The sequence below is a fragment of the Camellia sinensis genome, chromosome 13 (assembly GCF_055761805.1).
Source record: "Camellia sinensis isolate YWXY chromosome 13, ASM5576180v1, whole genome shotgun sequence".
NCBI lineage: Eukaryota > Viridiplantae > Streptophyta > Magnoliopsida > Ericales > Theaceae > Camellia > Camellia sinensis.
The window spans coordinates 48,112,208-48,133,794 of NC_138973.1; the positions used below are offsets into that span (position 1 = coordinate 48,112,208).

The 21,587-nt window shown below is 38.4% G+C and overlaps 1 protein-coding gene across 6 annotated transcripts in view; it reads left to right on the top strand.

The window, feature by feature from the left end:
• LOC114279888 (pleckstrin homology (PH) domain-containing protein) overlaps positions 1–21,587 on the top strand; it is a 151,017-nt gene that overhangs the window by 72,114 nt on the left and 57,316 nt on the right. For all 6 annotated transcript variants that reach the window (XM_028222172.2, XM_082903825.1, XM_082903823.1 and 3 more), the window contains exons 32-38: positions 983–1,633; positions 1,731–1,922; positions 15,618–15,721; positions 16,029–16,318; positions 16,445–16,529; positions 16,612–16,917; positions 21,198–21,557. In XM_028222172.2, the coding sequence (XP_028077973.2) occupies positions 983–1,633; positions 1,731–1,922; positions 15,618–15,721; positions 16,029–16,318; positions 16,445–16,529; positions 16,612–16,917; positions 21,198–21,557 (1,988 nt within the window). The remainder of the gene's footprint in view (positions 1–982; positions 1,634–1,730; positions 1,923–15,617; positions 15,722–16,028; positions 16,319–16,444; positions 16,530–16,611; positions 16,918–21,197; positions 21,558–21,587) is intronic.

The window sequence follows — 21,587 nt, forward strand, 5'->3', positions numbered from 1 at the left end:
CATCATTGGCCTGGGCTGGCTTTTTGGGAATTTTGTTACCACCGTGCTCACAGCCCGGCTGGCCTTCCAGCGGTGGTGGGAATTCTCCTGTTCCCTGGTCAAAGACTTAATAGATAACCCTAGCTTGGAGTTTGCAAAATACAACAATAATTGAATGATTGGCTTAACTCAGAAAGGTTGAAGCATGGAAATTAAAGCATGAATTTTATATATGCTTCAAGTATTTAAGCCGGTTTTCTCCTGGAAGTCATTTTCTGGTGGAGTGAGGTTTGCCTGATTGCTGTTTGGGCAAGGAACGGGGACCCCTATCCTTGGCATTATAACAACTTCTTCAGGCAAATCTGGGATGTTTTGCCTTTCCTTGTATAATAGGCTGGTTAGTTTAAGGAAGCCTCCTTGGCATATAGTTTTTTATTGGGAGAGAAGAGGTGGAACGTGGTTAGACTAGGTTACCTTATGGGCTTTCATTTGGGTTTGTTTTTCATTTGTGATTGAGAGCCTTGTTCACATCAGCACATGATTACTTATTTTTATTAGTTTTGTAGTTTCATTAATCTTATTTATAGGAAATAGTTCTTGAATGGATACTTTGTTTTTTTTATATAGTTTTTTTTGGTAAAAGGAATTTTTACTTAGATGTGTATTGAGGGGGGAGAGCTAGAACGGGTGGGGGTTTCTCAAATCTATGGAGCAAGAGAGGGAGCTGGTATTTCAGACTTTGCTTGGGTTTGTTGAGCTCTCTGCTTGGGCAAAGATTTCTGTATAGACTCAATCGGATTTGGTAACTGTGTGGTACACATCATAAAGACATCTGTTATCTCGCTGATATTACAATTGATAGTTTCCATTTCTTTTTACCTTGTAAATATATAGTTCATATCTTCTGGCATTTATCTAGATAATTCCTCTGGTTGATAATTGGACAATATAATTAATTTATTATCCTGTGGAGAAATTGTCAATCTTTGTCGTTTTATTTCAGATTAGTGGTGCATGGCTTCTCTACAAGTCTAATACACTAGGAGAAGGTTTTCTTTCAGCATCACTCAAAGATTTTAGTGTGATTGATGATCGTGAGGGGACGGAGCAAGCGCTTAGGTTGGCGGTAGGAAAGCCTGAGAGTTTTGGATATGGTCCTTCGCAATATGAGACTGATGATGAAGACCATCAAGTGTCTGGGAAATATGTTCTGGATATTGACAATGCAAATTTTATTCCTACTATGCTTATTCTTGATGCCAAATTTGGTCAATATTCAACGTCGGTTTCTGTATGCGTCCAAAGGCCACAGTTGCTAGTTGCACTTGATTTTCTGCTGGCTGTTGTTGAGTTTTTTGTCCCATCGGTCCACAGTATGCTGTCAAATGAAGAAGATGAGAACTTTTCACACATAGTTGATGCAGTCATTCTGGATCAGCCAAATTATAGTCAACCCTCTGCTGAATTTTCACTTTCCCCTCGGAGACCTTTGGTTGTTGATGATGAAAGATTTGACCATTATGTTTATGATGGTAGAGGCGGAACTCTGTATTTACAGGACAAACAGGGATGCACTCTCTCTTCTCCGAGTACCGAAGCTATAATTTATGTTGGAAATGGGAAAAGATTGCAATTAAAAAATATCATTATTAAGGTTTGTTTATATGTGCATATTGGTTTTCTTGCTTTAAGTTTTATTATAGAAATGTTCTGTTTGCCTAAACATGCTGAACTATATGTTGGTAGTGCAGAATGGATGGTATTTGGATTCATGTATCGTATTGGGAACCAACAGTAGCTATTCGGCTTCAGAGTACGATCAAGTCTATTTTGAGGGAGCTGATGAAGATCCTCATCTGAATTCTTCAGGACAAAACACTGACACTATGACATCTCAAAATATTCCTGTTCGGAGTTCCACAGAATTTATTGTTGAGCTGCAGGTAAATGATTGTTCAACTGAAATTAAATTGATTATTGCTTCGTGATAAATAGTTTTTTTGTGATTAGTTTCATTACGTGTTCCTTGTCCTAGATCTCTGTGATCTACTATTAGGTTGCTATAAGATGCATTTCAGAGTGCCGATCCAAAAAAAAAAGAAAAAAAGAAAAAAAAAGAAAAAGGCATTTCAGAGCAATGATAAGTGGGTGTGAAATCAATCTTGGAAGGGCACTGATGTAGGACAAGAATTGGAAGAGTTTCCTACTCGCAGCAAGCTCAAAATTGATATATAGCAACAGAAAACCTAAACTAAAGGGGCTGATTTAAATGGTTTTTAAAGGCTGAAATTGTAATAATATTTTTTTAAAGGGTTTGTATGGGGTAATAAATGAGTAAGAGTTATGAAAAGATGAGATTTTTGACACTGTTTAGGAGCTGTTCTGAGTGCTGTGAACATTACCCAAGAAATAGTAACTTTACATATTTTGTAAAAAATTTAAAGAAGAGGAAGAAAATTAGGAATCACTTTTTGCATCTCTTAGGCATCACACCTAGGATCATTTAATCTATAATGAAAGCTTCATAGCTCTGGAAATTCTTGAAAATATCAATTATGTTAAATTAGAAACATTAGATGACTTCAGCTAGACTTTAGATACTTCCTATTTCAACTTCTAGACTAGAATTTGAAAAGAGGAAACTACTAATGTTTGACTTCTAAAACCCATTTAAGATTAAATAAAACTCAAATAAAAACCAAATTGTATAACATGACCCATATAATGACCCATGGGCAACCCCTTCAATCCATGTCAGCAAATCTGAAAATTACCAAAATATCCCTACCTTAAAACTCTAGAAAACTTAAAATAACCATAAATAAGTCTCTAATAACACTAGAAACATGATTGTGTGTGGTTCCTATCGACTTTTCTTTAAAAACATACCAAATTTCAAATATTGTTGCTACTTTGAATTTAATTTTTCTTGAGCTTTTTACAGTCCTGTACCAGGCACTAAAGTTGGTTTTTATATATGGATGATTAGAATGACCATCATAAAATGAATGAACATAGGGACTCGGGCAGTTGTCACCTTTGAAGATGATGCATTTCAAGCATTGAAAATGAGAAATTTCAAACTTAGAATTTGTTTGTTGAATAGTTAAAAATATACCCCGAATATTATCTTATTTAATGGGCTTATTTTGGTCTAAATTAAAATTTAATTTGTTTATTTGTGTTCAATGGTAATTATTAATTTTTATATATTTGTTTATTTATTTTATTCCAACCTTCTTTCTGGAGGACAAAATTTTGAGTCTAGAAGTGTTATTTGTCAATTGAGTATGTACCCAATGAGAAGATAGTTCCGATACTAGGATATTTCTCATCTTTACTTTTTTTGAATCTTATGTTGGCAGTGTGTTTTTTTTTCCATATCAACACAAGCTTGATCTTTTAATCTCTTGTTAATTGTTAATATAATCAATAAGCAGGCTCCATTTCTATATATAAGACAATTCATAATCTTTTGGGAGCTTCTCTTTCCACACACAACTTCTTTTAGTTCATTCCATTTTTGTTCAGAAGTTGATTTTCAAACAAAACTACATGGTTCAGAAATCAACTTCTAAAAGAAGACCAATGGTTTAGAAGTCAACTTCCAAACCAAAGATATAGCTGAATCATAAGGTTTTGTTTGAAAGTTGATTTCCAAACTAAAAAGGTGTGTTGTTAAAATCCACCTACTCTCCACCTACTTCACCCACTTAAACCTACTCCACTAAACCTAACCCACTACACCACTACCACCTCCACTTCACCTACTCCTTACCTACTACACACTCACCCTCTTCTATATATAGGAATCATGAATCATTGTAATAAATATCAAAATATATCAATCAATAATATACATCAATTTATTTTACATGGTATCAGAGCAGGTTTAGAACCTAATATTTTCACTTCCCCGGCGGGCGGCAACCTCACCTTAGCTGCCCGCCGGACCTCAACCTAGTCTGCTAAAATTTTCTACACATACCTTAAAATTTCCTTTCTTCAACCTGCTGAGTGCACAAAACACATAGACACATACAATTCTCTCTCTCTGTGGTTTGATCAAGTTAAGATATGGCTGACGAAACCCAGAAACCGGCTGCTCCGGAGACCCCCGCTACTGTACCCCCCAAAACCCTAACCCTAGCCTCTCTTCTGTTCTTTCCACCACCAGCAGAAATGGCCCCTGCTCGCCCTCTCGTCTCCGTCCATTACACTCTGTCTCCTCCGGATTCTGTGGATCCAACTCATGGGATTGGGCGCACAAGAAAACGAAAACAACCAACCCCTGTTAATCTCAGCACCATACCAAGCAGAACAAGAAGCAGATCTCTACAACCAGCAACAAGAATCCAACAGTGGGCATTTGATCAGACGGACATAGGTAGAGTCAAAGAAGATGTGGCACATTGCTGGACCCTCCATTTTCACCCGCCTCGCCATGTTCTCCCTCACCGTCATCACTCAAGCATTCGCCGGTCACCTCAGCGATCACGACCTCGCCGCCATCTCTATTGTCACCACCGTCATCATCGGCATCACCTTCGGCTTCTTGTTTTGGGACTGTTTTGCTACGTGGGTTGTGGTGGGTGTCCTCAGTCTTGGACTGTTTTTTCCGAACAAGCTTTTGTTGGGCTTTGGGATTTCTTCAAACTGTCTGTGGCTTCTAGGGTCATGCTCTCGTTGGAGAATTTTTATTATAGAGTGTTGATTATAATCTCAGGGAATATGAATAATGATGAAGTGCAGTCAGTGGTGAGGCGCATTAAGAAGGACGTGAAGAGGGCACCAATGATGAAGACCCTCGAAACCCGGAGCCGTCCTTGCCGAGATGAAGGCTTCAGTTCTTGGAGAATATAATATCAACCCCACTCCACTTTCTTTTCTTTTATTATTTCTATGTATATGTTTATTCTCATCTATTCTTCAAAGCACACCCATCATGGTTTATTTATTACAACACCAATCCTCACCCGGCACCCCCATTCCTTTTTATTATTAGAGACCTGACTTGCACCTCCTCGGCCAACCCATTTCCCTTTTCTTCTTATTATTATATACACCTTTTCTATTCTCCATTATGCTCCACTCACCACTATCATCACATTTTCCCACTTTTTCACACCCACTTTAATCATATCCCTCCTTTCCCTTACTTTCTTCCACCCACCATTTCACCATTTTCTTTTCTTTTAATATATATATATATATATATATATATATATATTTTTTATTATGACAAAACAAAAAAAAAAAAAAAAAAAAACATACACCCTTGTTTTTCTTATCCCCCATCCACAAATATTTTTCTCTATTTTCTTTATCCATTGTTTTATTTTATTTTATTTTTCTTATTACACAAAACAACATTCACAAAATCACACCAACAACATTCCACCACCTTGTCATTTTATTCATATCAGGGGCTCAACCCCGATCACACTTTTACACCACCACAAAAAAAAAAAAAAAAAAAAAAAAAAAAAAACAAACAAACAGCAACAAATCAACCACATCCACAGGCAGGATTTTCTTCTCTACTCTGCCGCCGGTCTTTTCTTCTTGCCTCCGTCCTGGGCGGCCCTTGCCGGTGTTGCCTCCGTATTTCCCACTCCACTGGGCATGATCACTACTCCCTGCTCCTCCACTGCAGCATATGGCGGACCTCCAAAACGGAACATCACGGTGGCCTTCCGCTTCAGCTCCTTGTTTTCTGTCTTTAGCACACTTATCTCTGCTCGCGCATCCTTATACATGCGTTGGAGCAGAGCCAGCTGGGAGTTTAACTGTTGCACCTCATTTGTCCTGCTCTGCAGCCGGTGTGACAAGTTTGTGACCGCAGTCATGGTTTCCACACATGACTTCAGAGTATACTGATTGGCCTCAATATCAGTTTGCACCGCCATTTTTTGCTCCACAGACCGCATCGGAAAGTTCAACGGAGCAAAATCAGAGGTGTTTGGTTGAGGTTCACTGGCCACCGCACCAGTTATTTCTCTTGTGGACTCGTTCAGGTCTGGAAAGAGCGTGAGCAGACCACGGGAAGAGGAGGCCATGTTCTGGGTAGCTGGACGGGAAGAAGAGGCCATGTTTTTTGGGTTGCTGAGTGTTTCAGCGAAGCAGCGATTTCCGACTGGTACTTTCAGAGAAGGACTGGGCAACAGACTGTTACAGAGTATCTCTCTCAACAAACGAACAGAGTATCTCTCTCAGCAACCGCAGAGTTTTTCAGAGGATTTTAGCAGGTTTTTTTGTTTTCTGCCTCAGCCTCAGCCTCCGCTTCGATTTATAAAGACCTTGACGAAGAGGCAGACACGCGCATCATGCGCCGCTCGGCGCTCGCCGACAACTTGGCACGCCTTTTGATGGCACGTCTTTTTATGGATTGGGCACGCCTTTTGATGGCACGCCTTTTGACAGATTGGGCACACCTTTCGAGGGCGCGACTTTTGAGGGCTCGATATATATATATTTGGGCAGCCTATATACACCATCATACAGTGTATTTTTTAAGGGTCCGACAAGACTCTATAAACTGTCCCGACATTGATTCCGGTTAGCTCCTTCAAGGGTCCGACAAGACTCTGTAAACTGTCCCGACATTGATTCCGGTTAGCTCCTTTATGGGTCCGACAAGACTCTGTAAACTGTCCCGACATTGATTCCGGTTAGTTTCTACAAGGGTCCAGCAAGACTCCGTAAACTGTCACAACAACTGTCACAACAGTGTCTGTTACAACGGTCCGACATGACCCCATAAACTGTCTTCTACATCGGTCTGACACCGCCATCCAGTGTCCTCTACACCGTTATGACACCACCATACAGTGTCCTCTACATGGTTATGACACCCCCATACAGTGTCCTCTACAACGTTATGACACCACCATCCAGTGTCTTCACCAATGGTCTGACACGACCATACAGTGTCTCTTAACCTCTTTTATTTTTATGTATTTTCTTGTTTTGTTACTCTCTCCAAACTCAAGTTGGTTAGTTCCTATCCCCCTTGAGTTTGCGGGGGCTGTTAAAATCCACCTACTCTCCACCTACTTCACCCACTTAAACCTACTCCACTAAACCTAACCCACTACACCACTACCACCTCCACTTCACCTACTCCTTACCTACTACACACTCACCCTCTTCTATATATAGGAATCATGAATCATTGTAATAAATATCAAAATATATCAATCAATAATATACATCAATTTATTTTACATGTGTGAATTGAGATAATATGGTGTGGAAATAAAATCTCCCGAATCTTTTTTGATTCACAGTGTACATGGGTAGTATTCAGTCTCATTTCATGATTATTTGATGTCAATATGCTTGTAGTTTAGTTTTATTTATTCTAATTTCTGCCTAGAGTCGAGGTATTTTAAGATTTTCTTTTGTGTAGGCTGTGCTGCAGTAGAACTTATGGGTTTTCTGCTGTCAGTGGATCAGTCATCCTTTGAGTGCAAGCATCAGTTACACTAGTACTAGGTGACAAATAGAAGCTTGTAGTCTGACAATTTCATTTTGAGTCCTCCAGATCCAGTAGTAGCTTTGTAAGAACTTGATGGAACCATGGCCTTAGCTGGTGATATCTAAGTATCTAATGGCATGTTTAGTACGCTGGAAGGGGCTGGAATGGAATGCCCATTTTCCAACTTTGTAGTCCTTTCTCTTGTTTGGTAATAGTTATTCTATTGAAGAAGACTTTCAACAAAAAAATGGGAATATCAATTCATTCTTCATTCCTAGGGAATAGGCAATCTATTCCATCATGGAATCACCTTAAAACAGGGTCAGTTGGCCTCTCCTCCGCCCGCCACCACCAACCCACTTTCCTCTACTTTAGCTAGGGCTGCAAATGAACCGAGTTGCTCATGAGCTGGTTCGGTTCTACTCGGCTTGTTAAGGGCTTGGCTTGTTTAAATGCCGAGCTCGAGCTCGAGCTCGAGCTCGAATAAGCTCGGCTCGTCATGCTCAGCTTGTTCATCTTTATTTAAATTATATAATAAATATATTAGTTATATATTAAATTATATATAAATATATATAAATAATAGCATAAATACATTATTTATGTATTAAATAATATAAATAATATTTTTTATTTAAATAATATAAAAAAAATCTTATCGAGCCGAGCCTAGCTTAGCCTAGCCTAGCCGATCTCAAGTTTCATTAATATTAACGAGCTGGGCTTGAGCTCAATAAACGAGCTTGATAAGCAAACGAGCCGAGCTTGAGCTCAGGAAAGCTCGGTTCGGCTTGTTTGCAGCCTTAACTGCGGCCGCCGTTGTTGCCCTATCGCCACATCCATCCTATCACCATGACCACACTACCATCACCATCATTGCCACCCTACCACAATTGTTATTGTCGCCACCCTACCACCACTACCACTATAATTGTCACTGCTGCCGTCGCCGCCGCCACTATCACAATGCTAGCACCACCACTGCCACTAGGCTGCAAATGAGCTGAGTCGAGCTTTGCAGGGCTTGAGCTTGGCTTTTTCATTTATTAAGCTTTAAAATCAAGTTTGAGCTTGGCTTGAGGATTAGTCCAACTCAAGCTTGACTCGGCTCGGCTCGGCTCGGCTCAGCTCAGCTCAAAGCTCGATAATGAAGAAAAAAAAATTGGCTCCAAAATCAAGCTCGGTTGGCTCATTAAATATTATTCTATATTAAATATACATTTTGTATTATTTAATATGTAAATAATATAGATATCATATCATTTGAATAAATAATAAAGGAGTCGAGCTTTATGAGCCAAGTTTATTCTAGCTCTAGCTCGAGCTCAGCGTGTTTATTAAAAGAGCCTAAATAGCTAGCTCAGGCTCGTTTATATACATAATGAACTGAGTCGAGACAAGCTCACAAGCAAGTTGGTTCATATGTATTCCTAACTGCCACTACCCTACCACAACGGCTCCTGCTACCAAAACCACCACAACACTTCTACCACCGCCAATGCCACCGCTGCCCAAACACCACGCTCCCACTATCACCACAGCAATGGCCACCACCATTGACTCAAGCCTATGCCATTGTGCTGGGGTGGATGAGTACTTGCCACCATGCCATGTCCCGACTTCTTGCTTTGATCAACCTTGCAAACAAAAATTCTCTTAAATCTGCCCCAGCTCCAGAATGAGTATAATGGAGATTTTTGGTGTGTTGGATAAGTAATTGTGGAGAACCTGCTTATCAAAAAATAAGAAAGTTTGTGAAGGACCAGCTGCACTATTTCTTTTAAAAAAAAAAAGGTGTGTACTTTAACCAATGGTGTATGACAAAATATGGATCCATGATTAGCTTTTGTGGAATTGCCTAAGCCATGAAATCTAAGACAGAATACGTAAGATTATTAATAAAGCAGTTGCATCAGCATTTAGTGGGAGAAGCAACAGAAGTCACACAAACTAATGCAAATGGTTGCAAAGGAGGTAGGATCCCATTTTTATAAAAACATGAAATTTTCTTTTTTGGCACATGACATGTGAATCAAACTTTATTTTCTTATTTTGTTTCTCAGTCTTATTGCAATAGAACAAATACTCAAAAGTTTAGTTAAGGACCTAGTGACAAAAGTAGCTGCTACATCAAATACTTGCAAAAAGTTTAAGCTCATTAAATTATTTGCTCCACTGAATGTGAGCATGCTGGAAATTTGTGTTAATGCATAGAATATGATAGTGGTGTTGGTGGTAGATAGTGGCATGTATAGAATATGATAGTGGTGTTGGTGGTGGATAGTGGCATGTATAGAATATGATAGTGGTGTTGGTGGTAGATAGTGGCATGTATATAATATGATAGTGGTAGATAGTGGTAATATATAATATGTAAGTGGCATATAATGGGTTATAATGATGTTTGTAATATCTCCTATATAAGGAGTGTCATTTGGTCATGTAAAATAAGAAGTTTTGAATATAACAGAAATATATTCCTTCTTCCTCATATTTTCGGAGTTCTTCTTCCTCATATTTTCTAAGTTGGTATCAGAGCAACAAAAAACGCAGCAGCCCTAAAACCGTCATAGCCATGTCGGAAGTCACGTCCGAAACCACTTCAACCCCTGCCGCTGCCATTCCGGTGAAAACGTCCAACTCTCACTCTGTCCAAATCACCACCATCCGCCTAAATGGTGATAATTTTCTCCGCTGGTCACAATCTGTCCGGATGTATATCCGTGGGCAAGGAAAGATCGGTTACATCACTGGTGACAAGAAGGCTCCTGCTGTTAATGATCCGCTGTTCGACAGTTGGGACGCTGAAAACTCCATGGTTATGACATGGTTGGTCAATTCTATGGAGGAGGATATAAGCTCTAATTACATGTGCTATCCTACTGCACAAGAATTGTGGGATAATGTTAGTCAGATGTATTCTGACCTAGGAAATCAATCTCAAGTTTTCGAATTAACTTTGAAGTTGGGAGAGATTCGTCAAGGAGATGATTCCGTCACCAAATATTTCAATTCGTTGAAAAGGTTGTGGCAGGATCTTGACATCTTCAACACATACGAATGGAAATCGGTTGACGACTGCAACCACCACAAGAAAACTGTGGAAGACAGCCGTATTTACAAGTTTCTTGCCGGCCTCAACATTGAGTTCGATGAAGTGCGAGGAAGAATTATTGGCAGACCTCCTCTCCCATCCATTGGCGAAGTATTTGCCGAAGTCAGAAGGGAAGAGAGCCGAAGGAGCGTCATGCTTAAGAAAAAAGGTACTGGTGAATCAATTGAAATTTCTGCTTTAATTAGCGATGCTGCGGCCAACAAGGCTGCAAATTACCAGCGCAGGTTTGATGATAAGCCACGGGTCTGGTGTGATTTTTGCAACAAGCCTCGCCATACACGCGAAACGTGTTGGAAGATCCATGGCAAACCTGTCAACTGGAAAAGCAGCAAACAAGGAGAGAAGAATCGTGGCTTTCCTACCGCTAATGAAGCCGATTCAGGTCCCTTCAACAAAGAGCAGATTGATCAACTCTTAAAGCTGATAAAATCCAACTCCTCATCCGGTACTCCTAGTGTTTTGTTGGCACAAACAGGTAGAAATCCTAAAGCCTTCTCTTGCCTAAACTTCTCTCCGTGGATCATAGATTCCGGTGCCTCCGATCACATGACTAGTTTTTCCCATTTATTTAGTACCTATTTCCCTTGTTCTGGTCATGACAAAATCAGAATAGCCGATGGTAGTTTTTCACCTATTGCAGGAAAAGGATTTATTAAACTAACTGAGAAAATTAATCTCAATGCTGTTCTTCACGTCCCCAACTTAGCCTGTAACCTTTTGTCTGTCAGTAAACTATCTAAGGATTCTAATTGTCGTGTTACATTTTTTGAATCCCATTGTGAATTTCAGGACCAGAACTCGGGGATGATGATTGGGCGTGCTAGGATGCTTGAAGGTCTTTACTACTTTGATGAAGTACCTGTTAGTAATAAAAAAGCTCAGAGCTTTAATAGTACTAGTTCAATCTCTGTTTGAGAAAAAATAATGCTATGGCACTATAGGCTAGGACATCCTAGTTTTCTTTATCTGAAACATTTATTTCCAGAATTATTTCAAGGGATTGATTGTTCTTCTTTTCATTGTGAAAGTTGCATTTTTGCAAAATTTCATCGCTCTACTTATTTGCCAAAACCTTACCAGACTTCCAAACCTTTTTATTTGATTCATAGTGATGTTTGGGGCCCTTCTAAAATCACTACTCTTTCTGGTAAAAGATGGTTTGTTACATTTATTGATGACCATACCCGCTTATGTTGGATTTATTTGATGAATAAAAAATCTGACGTGAAAAATTTATTCACAAATTTTTACAATATGATTGAAAACCAATTTCAAACCAAAATTGGTATTTTACATTCTGATAATGGAACAGAATATTTCAATGAGCAGTTGGGTGAGTTTTTGGAAAAAAAGGGAATTTTTCATCAATCTATATGTCGGGATACCCCTCAACAAAATGGCATTGCAGAACGAAAAAATAAACATCTACTTGAAGTTGCACGTGCTATAATGTTTTACATGCATGTTCCTAAATATTTATGGGGTGAAGCAATTTTAACAGCCTCTTATTTGATAAACAGGATGCCTACAAAGGTGTTAACATACAAAACACCTTTCGATTGTCTCAAAGCTTTTTTTCCTGACACGAGGTTGTTTTCTGATTTACCCGCCAAAGTTTTTGGATGTACTGCCTATGTTCATGTTCCTAGTCAATTTCGTTCAAAACTTGACCCCCGTGCTATAAAATGTGTTTTTTTGGGTTATTCTTCAAACAAAAAGGGGTATAAGTGTTTCGATCCTCAAACCAAGAAATTTCATGTGAGTATGGATGTGTCATTTGTGGAAACAAAATCCTATTTCCCCAACACTTCTCTTCAGGGGGAGACAAGTGGAGTAGAAGACCGTTTTTGGGATATTTCTATCCCGCTCCCCAATGTCATTTATCCTACACAAAAACCACATCTGTCTGATAATGATCACTTAGGAGAACCAAGTTCTATGGTGCCTAGTCAAGAAGATTCTTGTTTAGGGGGAGAAGTACTACAAAATGATCTAAATCCTGAGCTTCAGGTTTATACTAGGAAGCGATTTCATCTGAAGAATAATGACCTGAATGTCCATCCTAATGACCCGAATGTCCACCCGAGTTCTGGCATCGAAATTTTAGGTAATCCTATTCCTTCTATTTCCGACCTTGATGTTCCTATAGCAATTAGGAAAGGTGTCCGAAATTGCATTAAACATCCTATTGCAAATTACCTCTCCTATCAAAGACTGTCTAAAAACCATAGAGCTTTCACATCTAGGATTTCACACTTGTTTGTTCCAAGAAATATACAGGAAGCATTGGATGATCCGAATTGGAAATTAGCAGTCATGGAGGAGATGAATGCTTTAAGGAGAAGTGGTACTTGGGAGATAGTTGATCTACCCAAAGACAAGAAAACAGTTGGGTGTAAATGGGTGTTTACGATAAAATGTAACGCAGATGGAAGCGTTGAGAGATACAAGGCGAGACTGGTGGCTAAAGGCTTCACTCAAACTTATGGGATCGACTATCAGGAGACGTTTGCTCCTGTTGCTAAAATAAATTCCATCAGAGTACTGTTATCTCTTGCAGTAAATTCAGATTGGCCTCTACATCAACTTGACATTAAAAATGCATTTCTCAATGGTGATCTTGAAGAGGAGGTGTTCATGAGCCTACCGCCGGGATTTGAGCAGAGACTTGGAAGCGACAGAGTATGCAGATTGAACAAGTCATTATACGGACTCAAACAATCACCAAGAGCGTGGTTTGAACGCTTTGGGAAGGCAGTTATCAGTTGTGGCTTCTCGCAGAGTCAAGCAGATCACACAATATTTTATAAACATTCAAAAAACAGTAAAATTGCAATTTTGATTGTTTATGTTGATGACATCATTTTAACTGGTAATGATGAAGCAGAGTTAGCAGCCCTCAAAGAGAAACTCGCAAAAAAATTTCACATTAAGGATCTGGGAGCTCTCAAGTATTTCCTCGGAATGGAATTTGCAAGATCCAAGGAAGGTATATTCGTTAATCAGAGAAAATATGTTCTTGATCTCCTTGGAGAAACAGGTATGCTTGGTTGTAAGACGGTGGAGACTCCGATCGAGCCTAACTTGAAGTTACAAGCTGCTAAGGCTGAAGAAGTCAAAGAGAGGGAACAATATCAGCGACTTGTCGGGAAATTGATTTACTTGTCTCATACGCGGCCTGATATTGCCTTTGCAGTCAGCATGGTAAGTCAGTTCATGCACTCACCAGGGGCAGAGCACTTTGAGGCCGTTTATAAGATCTTAAGATATTTGAAAGGAACTCCAGGGAGAGGCTTACTGTTCAAGAAACATGGACATCTTCAAGTTGAAGTATACACAGATGCAGACTGGGCAGGAAGTGTTACAGACAGGAGATCAACATCCGGATACTGCTCCTTTGTAGGTGGGAACCTAGTTACATGGCGGAGTAAAAAACAGAATGTGGTAGCTAGAAGTAGTGCAGAAGCAGAGTTCAGAGCTGTTGCCCATGGAATCTGTGAAGTAATGTAGATTAAAAGAATTCTTGAAGAATTAAAACTTTCTCACCCGACACCTATGAAGGTCTATTGTGACAACAAAGCAGCTATATCTATAGCTCATAATCCAGTTCTACATGATCGCACCAAACATATAGAAGTGGATAAACATTTCATCAAGGAGAAAATCAATGCTGGCATAATCTGTATGACCTACCTTCCAACAGGTGAACAATTAGCTGATGTGCTAACGAAGGGACTACACAAGAAGCAATTTGATAAGCTGACTAGCAAGCTGGCTATGGAAGATATCTTCAAACCAGCTTGAGGGGGAGTGCTGGAAATTTGTGTTAATGCATAGAATATGATAGTGGTGTTGGTGGTAGATAGTGGCATGTATAGAATATGATAGTGGTGTTGGTGGTGGATAGTGGCATGTATAGAATATGATAGTGGTGTTGGTGGTAGATAGTGGCATGTATATAATATGATAGTGGTAGATAGTGGTAATATATAATATGTAAGTGGCATATAATGGGTTATAATGATGTTTGTAATATCTCCTATATAAGGAGTGTCATTTGGTCTTGTAAAATAAGAAGTTTTGAATATAACAGAAATATATTCCTTCTTCCTCATATTTTCGGAGTTCTTCTTCCTCATATTTTCTAAGTGAGCATTATCTTGGTTATGGATTACCACACAAGCCTCATATTCAGGGCATTCGAGGTGGCTGTTATTGAATCCAGACCCTCATCTCAATCTTGAGTATGCTTAGAATCTCACCCCTACTAAAATTTGATGTTACCATCCCATACTGTTGGGATGTACCATATCATTGGTTTGATTTACCTGAGAGTGTATGGGATAAAATTTGTTTTTTGTTTTTTGTTTTTTGTTTGGGCTTCATTGTTTATGGGTTTTAAGGAGATACATTTGTTTTTATTTTTATCAATAGTGATTGGAGAACTATGTGTGATACATAGATTGATTTTTCCTTTTTTTTACTTTTATTGGTGGACTCCTTTTATTTCATTTTCTTATTGTTTTCCTCATTTGTTACATTTTTTATGCCTATTTATAGGCGAGTCTGCTCCATCAACCATAGCTGGGATGGGAGTTTCATCTGGCTCATCCTGCTCATGCTTCACCCAAGTTGTTAACTATTTCCTCATGCATCAAACAAATTGTTGTTGACTTTTTTTTCTTTCTTTCTCTTTCTTTCTTTTCTTGTGTCCTTTCTTTCAACTTTCTTAGGTGCATCTGTTTGTCCGACTACATCCTTTGTCTTGAAGCATTGCAAAATGCCAAGTTGTTCATGGGTTATTAAATTAGTGGTGTTGATGTGATAGAACATCATGTGCCTTGTCTTTGGTATATATGAAGCTAGCATCCTTTTTTATACTAAACTTGATTGTTTCTGCAAGCTCTAGCTTTTTATTTGATTGTGATGCTTTGAATCATGGTACTTCTTTATTGTGGTATCTTCTAGAAACTGGATTTGCCTCCGCGGTATCTCTAATATGCTAGTTCATTATATCTTATGTAGCTCGGCTATATTTTGCAGGCTATTGGTCCAGAGCTTACCTTCTATAATGCATCAAAAGATGTAGGAGAATCACTGGCCCTCTCTAACAAACTTTTGCATGCACAGTTGGATGCATTCTGCAGGTCACTCTCTTTTGTCACTTCGTTCATGGGTTTAACATTTCTTTCTCTTAGTTGATTAGCAGACAATCTGTGCAATTATGTTGCTCGTGAAATACTGGTGGTTATGTCTAAATTAGTAGTTTCTCAGTTACAATCATAAAAGCTCAATCCCTTGTACAAAACAACACTAGAATTACACTGGCTTAATTACAACAGTTTCTCAGTGACAATTGCCTTCCTGTTATAATAATGTGGAGTTTCTATTACATGGATTTTCTGTGTTCAAAATATGAGAGGCCAGCATCTGATGTAGTTTTGCTGCTTCTAGGCTTGTTTTGAAGGGTGACACAATGGAAATGAGTGCAAATGCACTTGGATTCATGATGGAGAGCAATGGCATCAGAATTCTTGAGCCATTTGATACCTCCATGAAGTTTTCAAATGCTTCTGGAAAGATAAATATCCATTTTTCTGTCTCGGATATTTTTATGAATTTTTCCTTTAGCATCTTGAGGCTATTTTTGGCAGTTGAGGAGGACATTTTAGCATTTCTGAGGACAACATCAAAGAAAATGACTCTGGTCTGCTCTCAGTTTGACAAAGTTGGTACAATTGAAAGTAGGTTGAGATGCCCTTGATTCCATTTTTTTTTCCCTTTCTAATTTCTAATGATAATTCTTGAATTTATAAACCTTCATCAAGCTTCATGCTGTTCACTTGCAGCCCGAATTTTGTGTTTTGCAGATCCCTATGGTGAGCAAGTATTTGCATTTTGGAGACCTCATGCGCCACCTGGTTTTGCTGTCCTTGGCGATTATCTGACGCCACTGTCAGTGTTTCCCAATATCATCTGTTATCATGTTATTTTTTTTATTGAATTAATTCCATTAACATTAGTCTTCACATGACAGCAACAAGCCACCAACAAAAGGCGTTCTTGCCGTGAATACCAGTCTTGCTAGAGTCAAGAGGCCTGTATCTTTCAAGCTAGTTTGGCCTCCCACTGCAAATAATGATATCTCTGAATTTCAAGATGTAGATAACCACAACATCTGCTCCATTTGGTTCCCTGAAGCACCCAAAGGTTATGTTGCATTGGGCTGTGTGGTTTCTACTGGAAGAACACAACCTCCGTTATCTTCTGCCTTCTGCATCTTGGCGTCTCTAGTTTCTCCATGTGCCTTGAGGGATTGTGTTACTATCAGCTCTAACATTTCGTACGTATCTATGCCTAGTTATGTATGGGTGTCTACATGCATGTTTGTCTGCATTCATTATGTCATATGCACCAGCATGCAGTTGACCAAATCATGAAAAGAATGTAGAGATATTTGCACTGGGAGGAAGCTTATTAGCATCCTCTAAGAATTTTACTTGGCTTCAGCCTTTTTCTTTCTAAAATTTGGTGCTGGTAGCTTATCCTTTTTGGTATGCCACATGCATTTCCACTCCATTGGCTTGTTATCTGTTGGTTCATTTTGCGGTGGCTAATGGGGAGTCTACAGTTTTGGGGGGATGTTTGGATGGGTGAGGCCTCTTTAGTACTTTGTTCCCTCGGTTATATCAATTATCTAGTTCTCATAATGCTTCCATTGCATCTATTGCTTCTTCTTATGTAGCCACAATTTCTTGGAATTTCAAATTTTTTTTTTTCCCCTCAAAAATCTTAATGAATGTGAAACTAATCTTATTATCTATTCTTGATGGTATCTCCTTAAGCCATGTATAATGGCTTATTTTCTTGTAAATTTTTCTTAGACAAAGATTTGATTTAACTGATCAATTCGAAATTGGTATAATTGATGATCAAAGTATTCCTTTCTTCTTTTTTTCTTTTGCTTTTTTTTTTTTTTTTTTTCCCACTCCACATGACATGATTTGAGATGCTATTGTTCCTCTTAAACGTAAAAGAGGTTTTGCATGGTCTTTGGTTCATAAGAAGCTCAATTCCAATGATATGATTGAAAGAGACATTATTGCTATGCTTCCTCAATGGTGTGTTAATGTGTAAGGGAAAGACAAATCTATTGATAATTTATTCTTGCATTATCCTGTAGCTATGGCCTTATGCTACTAGTTGCTTATGGTTGATTACAAGTGATTTACTGGTTTGGTTCTAACAAGAAGGCTAAAGTTTTGTGGAGATTTTTTTTCATGTTTTGTTTTGGGTTATTTGGTTGGAAAGATATAGTTCAGTTTACGGGCAAAGCATTTGCAGGTAAGTTTGGACAAAGCTATAGTTCAGTTTTGGGTTATTTTGATTTATGGACAAAGCATTTACAGGTGAGCTATAGATTCCCCCAATGCTTTGTCCATTTTGGGCTAGCTCAGTCAACGATAGAAGGCCTGCTTCTGGATAATTTACTTCTATAGCGGGAGTCTAGTTGCCTGGCACAGTAAAAAGCAAGTAGTGGTAGCTAGATCTAGTGCAGAAGCTAAATTTAGGCCAATAGCTCATGGTATTTGTGAGTTTGTGGCCCCAATTGTTATTGAAGAATTTAGGGATTCATGATGATGGACCTATGAAGTTGTATTGCGACAATAAAGCTACCATTAGTGTTGCTCATAATCTAGTTCAACATAATAAGATAAAGCATATTGAGATTGAGGGGGTGTTATGTTATGTAGTATTATTTCCTATGGATATTTTTTTTTTCCTTTTTTGTACTTTAAACTCATTTAGTATAAACTATGAAGCACATATACTTCAAATAGGGTGGCGTAACCATATCGTATCCGTATCTTATACCGATACTCTTTGGATATTCACGGATATGTATTGGATACTTATGAAAATTATCAAATACTTCTTAATTAATTTTTTTTATTAATTTTGGAGTATCAGATACTTAATTTTGAAGTATCGGATACTTCCAAGTCACATATAATATAATATAATTGCAAGGATAAATATAAGAATATTTTTCTAGTACTTTGTTTAGTTCTTTGATAAGAAGAACATAGTGAGTTAAATAATAAAATTTGTCAAATTGATGTATCCTGCTGGAAATTTGTGTTAATGCATATAATAAGATAGTGGCATGTATAGAATATGATAGTGGTGTTGGTGGTAGATAGTGGCATGTATAGAATATGATAGTGGTGTTGGTGGTAGATAGTGACATGTATAGAATATGATAGTGGTAGATAGTGGTAATATATAATATGTAAGTGGCATATAATGGGTTATAATGATGTTTGTAATATCTCCTATATAAGGAGTGTCATTTGGTCTTGTAAAATAAGAAGTTTTGAATATAACAGAAATATATTCCTTCTTCCTCATATTTTCGGAGTTCTTCTTCCTCATATTTTCTAAGTTATCCTAATTATTTCATGCATTTTCTCTATAACTACATAGAAAGTAAGGATTAACAAGACAACATTGAATTTGCCTTTTGAGAAGTTGCAGAGGGATTTTCTCTAGGGTAATGGGGGGGATACATTTCATTATCATTTATTGGCTTGGGATCGGGTTTCTATTCCAAAGGAGAGAGGAGGTTTGGGGATACAACGTTTGGTTACGTTTAATCTAGCTTTGTTAGGGAAGTGGTTATGGCATTTTGTGGGTGAGGTGGGCGGTTGTGGAGGAAGGTGGCGGCGGCTAAGTATGGTTTGGATAAAGGTGGGTGGTGTTTTGGAAGGGTGGGTCATCCCATGGGTGAGGGTTGTGGAAGAGGGTTTGGTTGGGTAGGGAGGAGTTTTGGAAGAGGGTCTGGTTCAAGTGGGGGTGAGGGACATAGTTCACTTTTGGAGGGATAGGTGGTGTGGTGAGGTGTCCCTTGAGAGGATGTTCTTGTTGATTTTTATCAGTGCTTTAGCTAGGGAGGTGTTGGTGGGTGATGTTCGGAGTGGGCAAGGGGATTCAGTTGTTTGGAATGTCAACTTGCGTTGTGAGGTTCAAGATTGGGAGGTGGATCAGCTGGTGGAGTTATGGGGGGTTTTTGTATGGGTTAAGATGTGAGGTGGGAGGAGAGGATTCTTTGGTGTGGGCTGGGCTGAGGTCCAAAGGGATTTTTCCAGTGTCTTCTTTTTATTCTAGCCTTACATCTGATGATGCTGCCGTTCGGTTTCCTTGGAAGTGCATTTAGGTGGTGGGTTCACTCACCAAGGTGGCTTTCTTTGTTTGGATTGCGGCGTTAAGGCATATTTTGACTATTGATAACTTAATTCGCGGTGGTCATGTTTTAGTTAATTGGTGTTGCCTTTGTTGTGCTGATATGGAATCAATGAATCATTTTCCTCTTGATTGTCCAATTGCGTATCGGCTTTGGATGAATGTAGTGGCGACTTTTGGCTTGGTTTGGTTTGGTTTGGGTTCAGCCAGGTTCCATGTTGTGAGCTTTGCAGTGTTGGGTTGGTGGTCGAGTTAGGTGGAGGCGTCGTAAGGCTTGGATGCTTACAGCACATTGTTCGATGTGGTTGATTTGATTAGAGCGGAATAGGAGGGTTTTCAGGATGTGTCTCATTTTGTTCCTTGGTTGGAGAGGCGGCTTCTTATGATGTTGCATTCTTGGGTTACGGGTTTGGTTGATCCGGATGTCTTACCCTTTGTTGATTTTGTCGAGGATTTGATTTCTTAGTTTAGTTTTATTTGCCTTAATGGGTTGTTTTTTTGTATTTTTTGTGTTATCTTGATGCTTTTCTTATAAAGTTTGGTTATTTATCAAAAAAATAATAATTAAGGATTAACAAGAGAATACGACAATATTAAATAAATAAACAAGTAAACTTGAATACAAGATTTTTTACTAATGCCATAGGGAAAAGCGCATGGATAAGTTGTGAATTGTTCTATTATTGTAATATAAACATATTAGACTTGATATTGAAATGAAATATTTGTAAGACCTATTGAAAATTTAAAAAGTAAATAAGCTTACTAGCTTAAGTTAATAGCTAATTTTTAAAGGTTAGTATTTTGCATTATAAAATTACATTGTGGTTTCTTAACATTCTTTAGCTTATGTGTAACACACTATTAATAATTTTAAAACATATATTTTTCACGAATGTATTCTAGTCGTACCCGTATCCTATTTTTTTTAAGTTTTGTCGTATCGCCATATTTATATCATATCGTATCCGTATCCATGCTTCCTAGAGTATAAATAAGAATTATTGAGAGAGAACCCTAAGTAATTCTCTCCTCCTTTTGCAGCACACCGTTATTCTCCTCTCTTTTCTTCTTCCATTTCACTTCTTCTTGTCCAAAACTAATTGTATTCCTTTTAGGTGTCAGTTTTCCTTTCTTCAAGGGGAGTTCTTTGTTTTTGATTTCTATAAATTGGCTTGCTGTATGACTTGTAATTTTTCTTTCCTTCTGGATGGACTTCTTGTCCTCCTTATTGCGTATGTACCTCTTTCCTTTATATCAATCAAATATTTTGTTGCTTTTGATAAAGGGAAAAAAATATATTTCTACTCCACTGCCAGATATTCTTATCAGATTTCTGATGATTATGGTCTGATTTTTAGTTTACTGTTTGATTTGTAGCTGCTCATCAAGTTTAGCATTCTGGCGTGTGGATAATTCTGTTGGGACTTTTTTGCCAGCTGATCCCTCTACTTTGGGCATGATTGGTAGAGCATATGAACTGCGTCATATATTTTTTGGGTTTCCAGAAACATCTTCAGCATCAAAGAGTTTAGATAATGAATCATTTCCTTCTGATCATGCTGGAACCCTCCAATCAGACAGTACGTCAACTGTAAACTCTGGATGGCATTTTGAGGCTGTTGCTAGTTTTCGGTTGATATGGTGGAATCAAGGTTCGGGCTCAAGAAAGAAATTATCAATATGGCGTCCTATAGTCCCTGAAGGAATGGTATATTTTGGTGACATTTCTGTACAAGGGTATGCAATTTGTACATAAGGGCTTCTTGC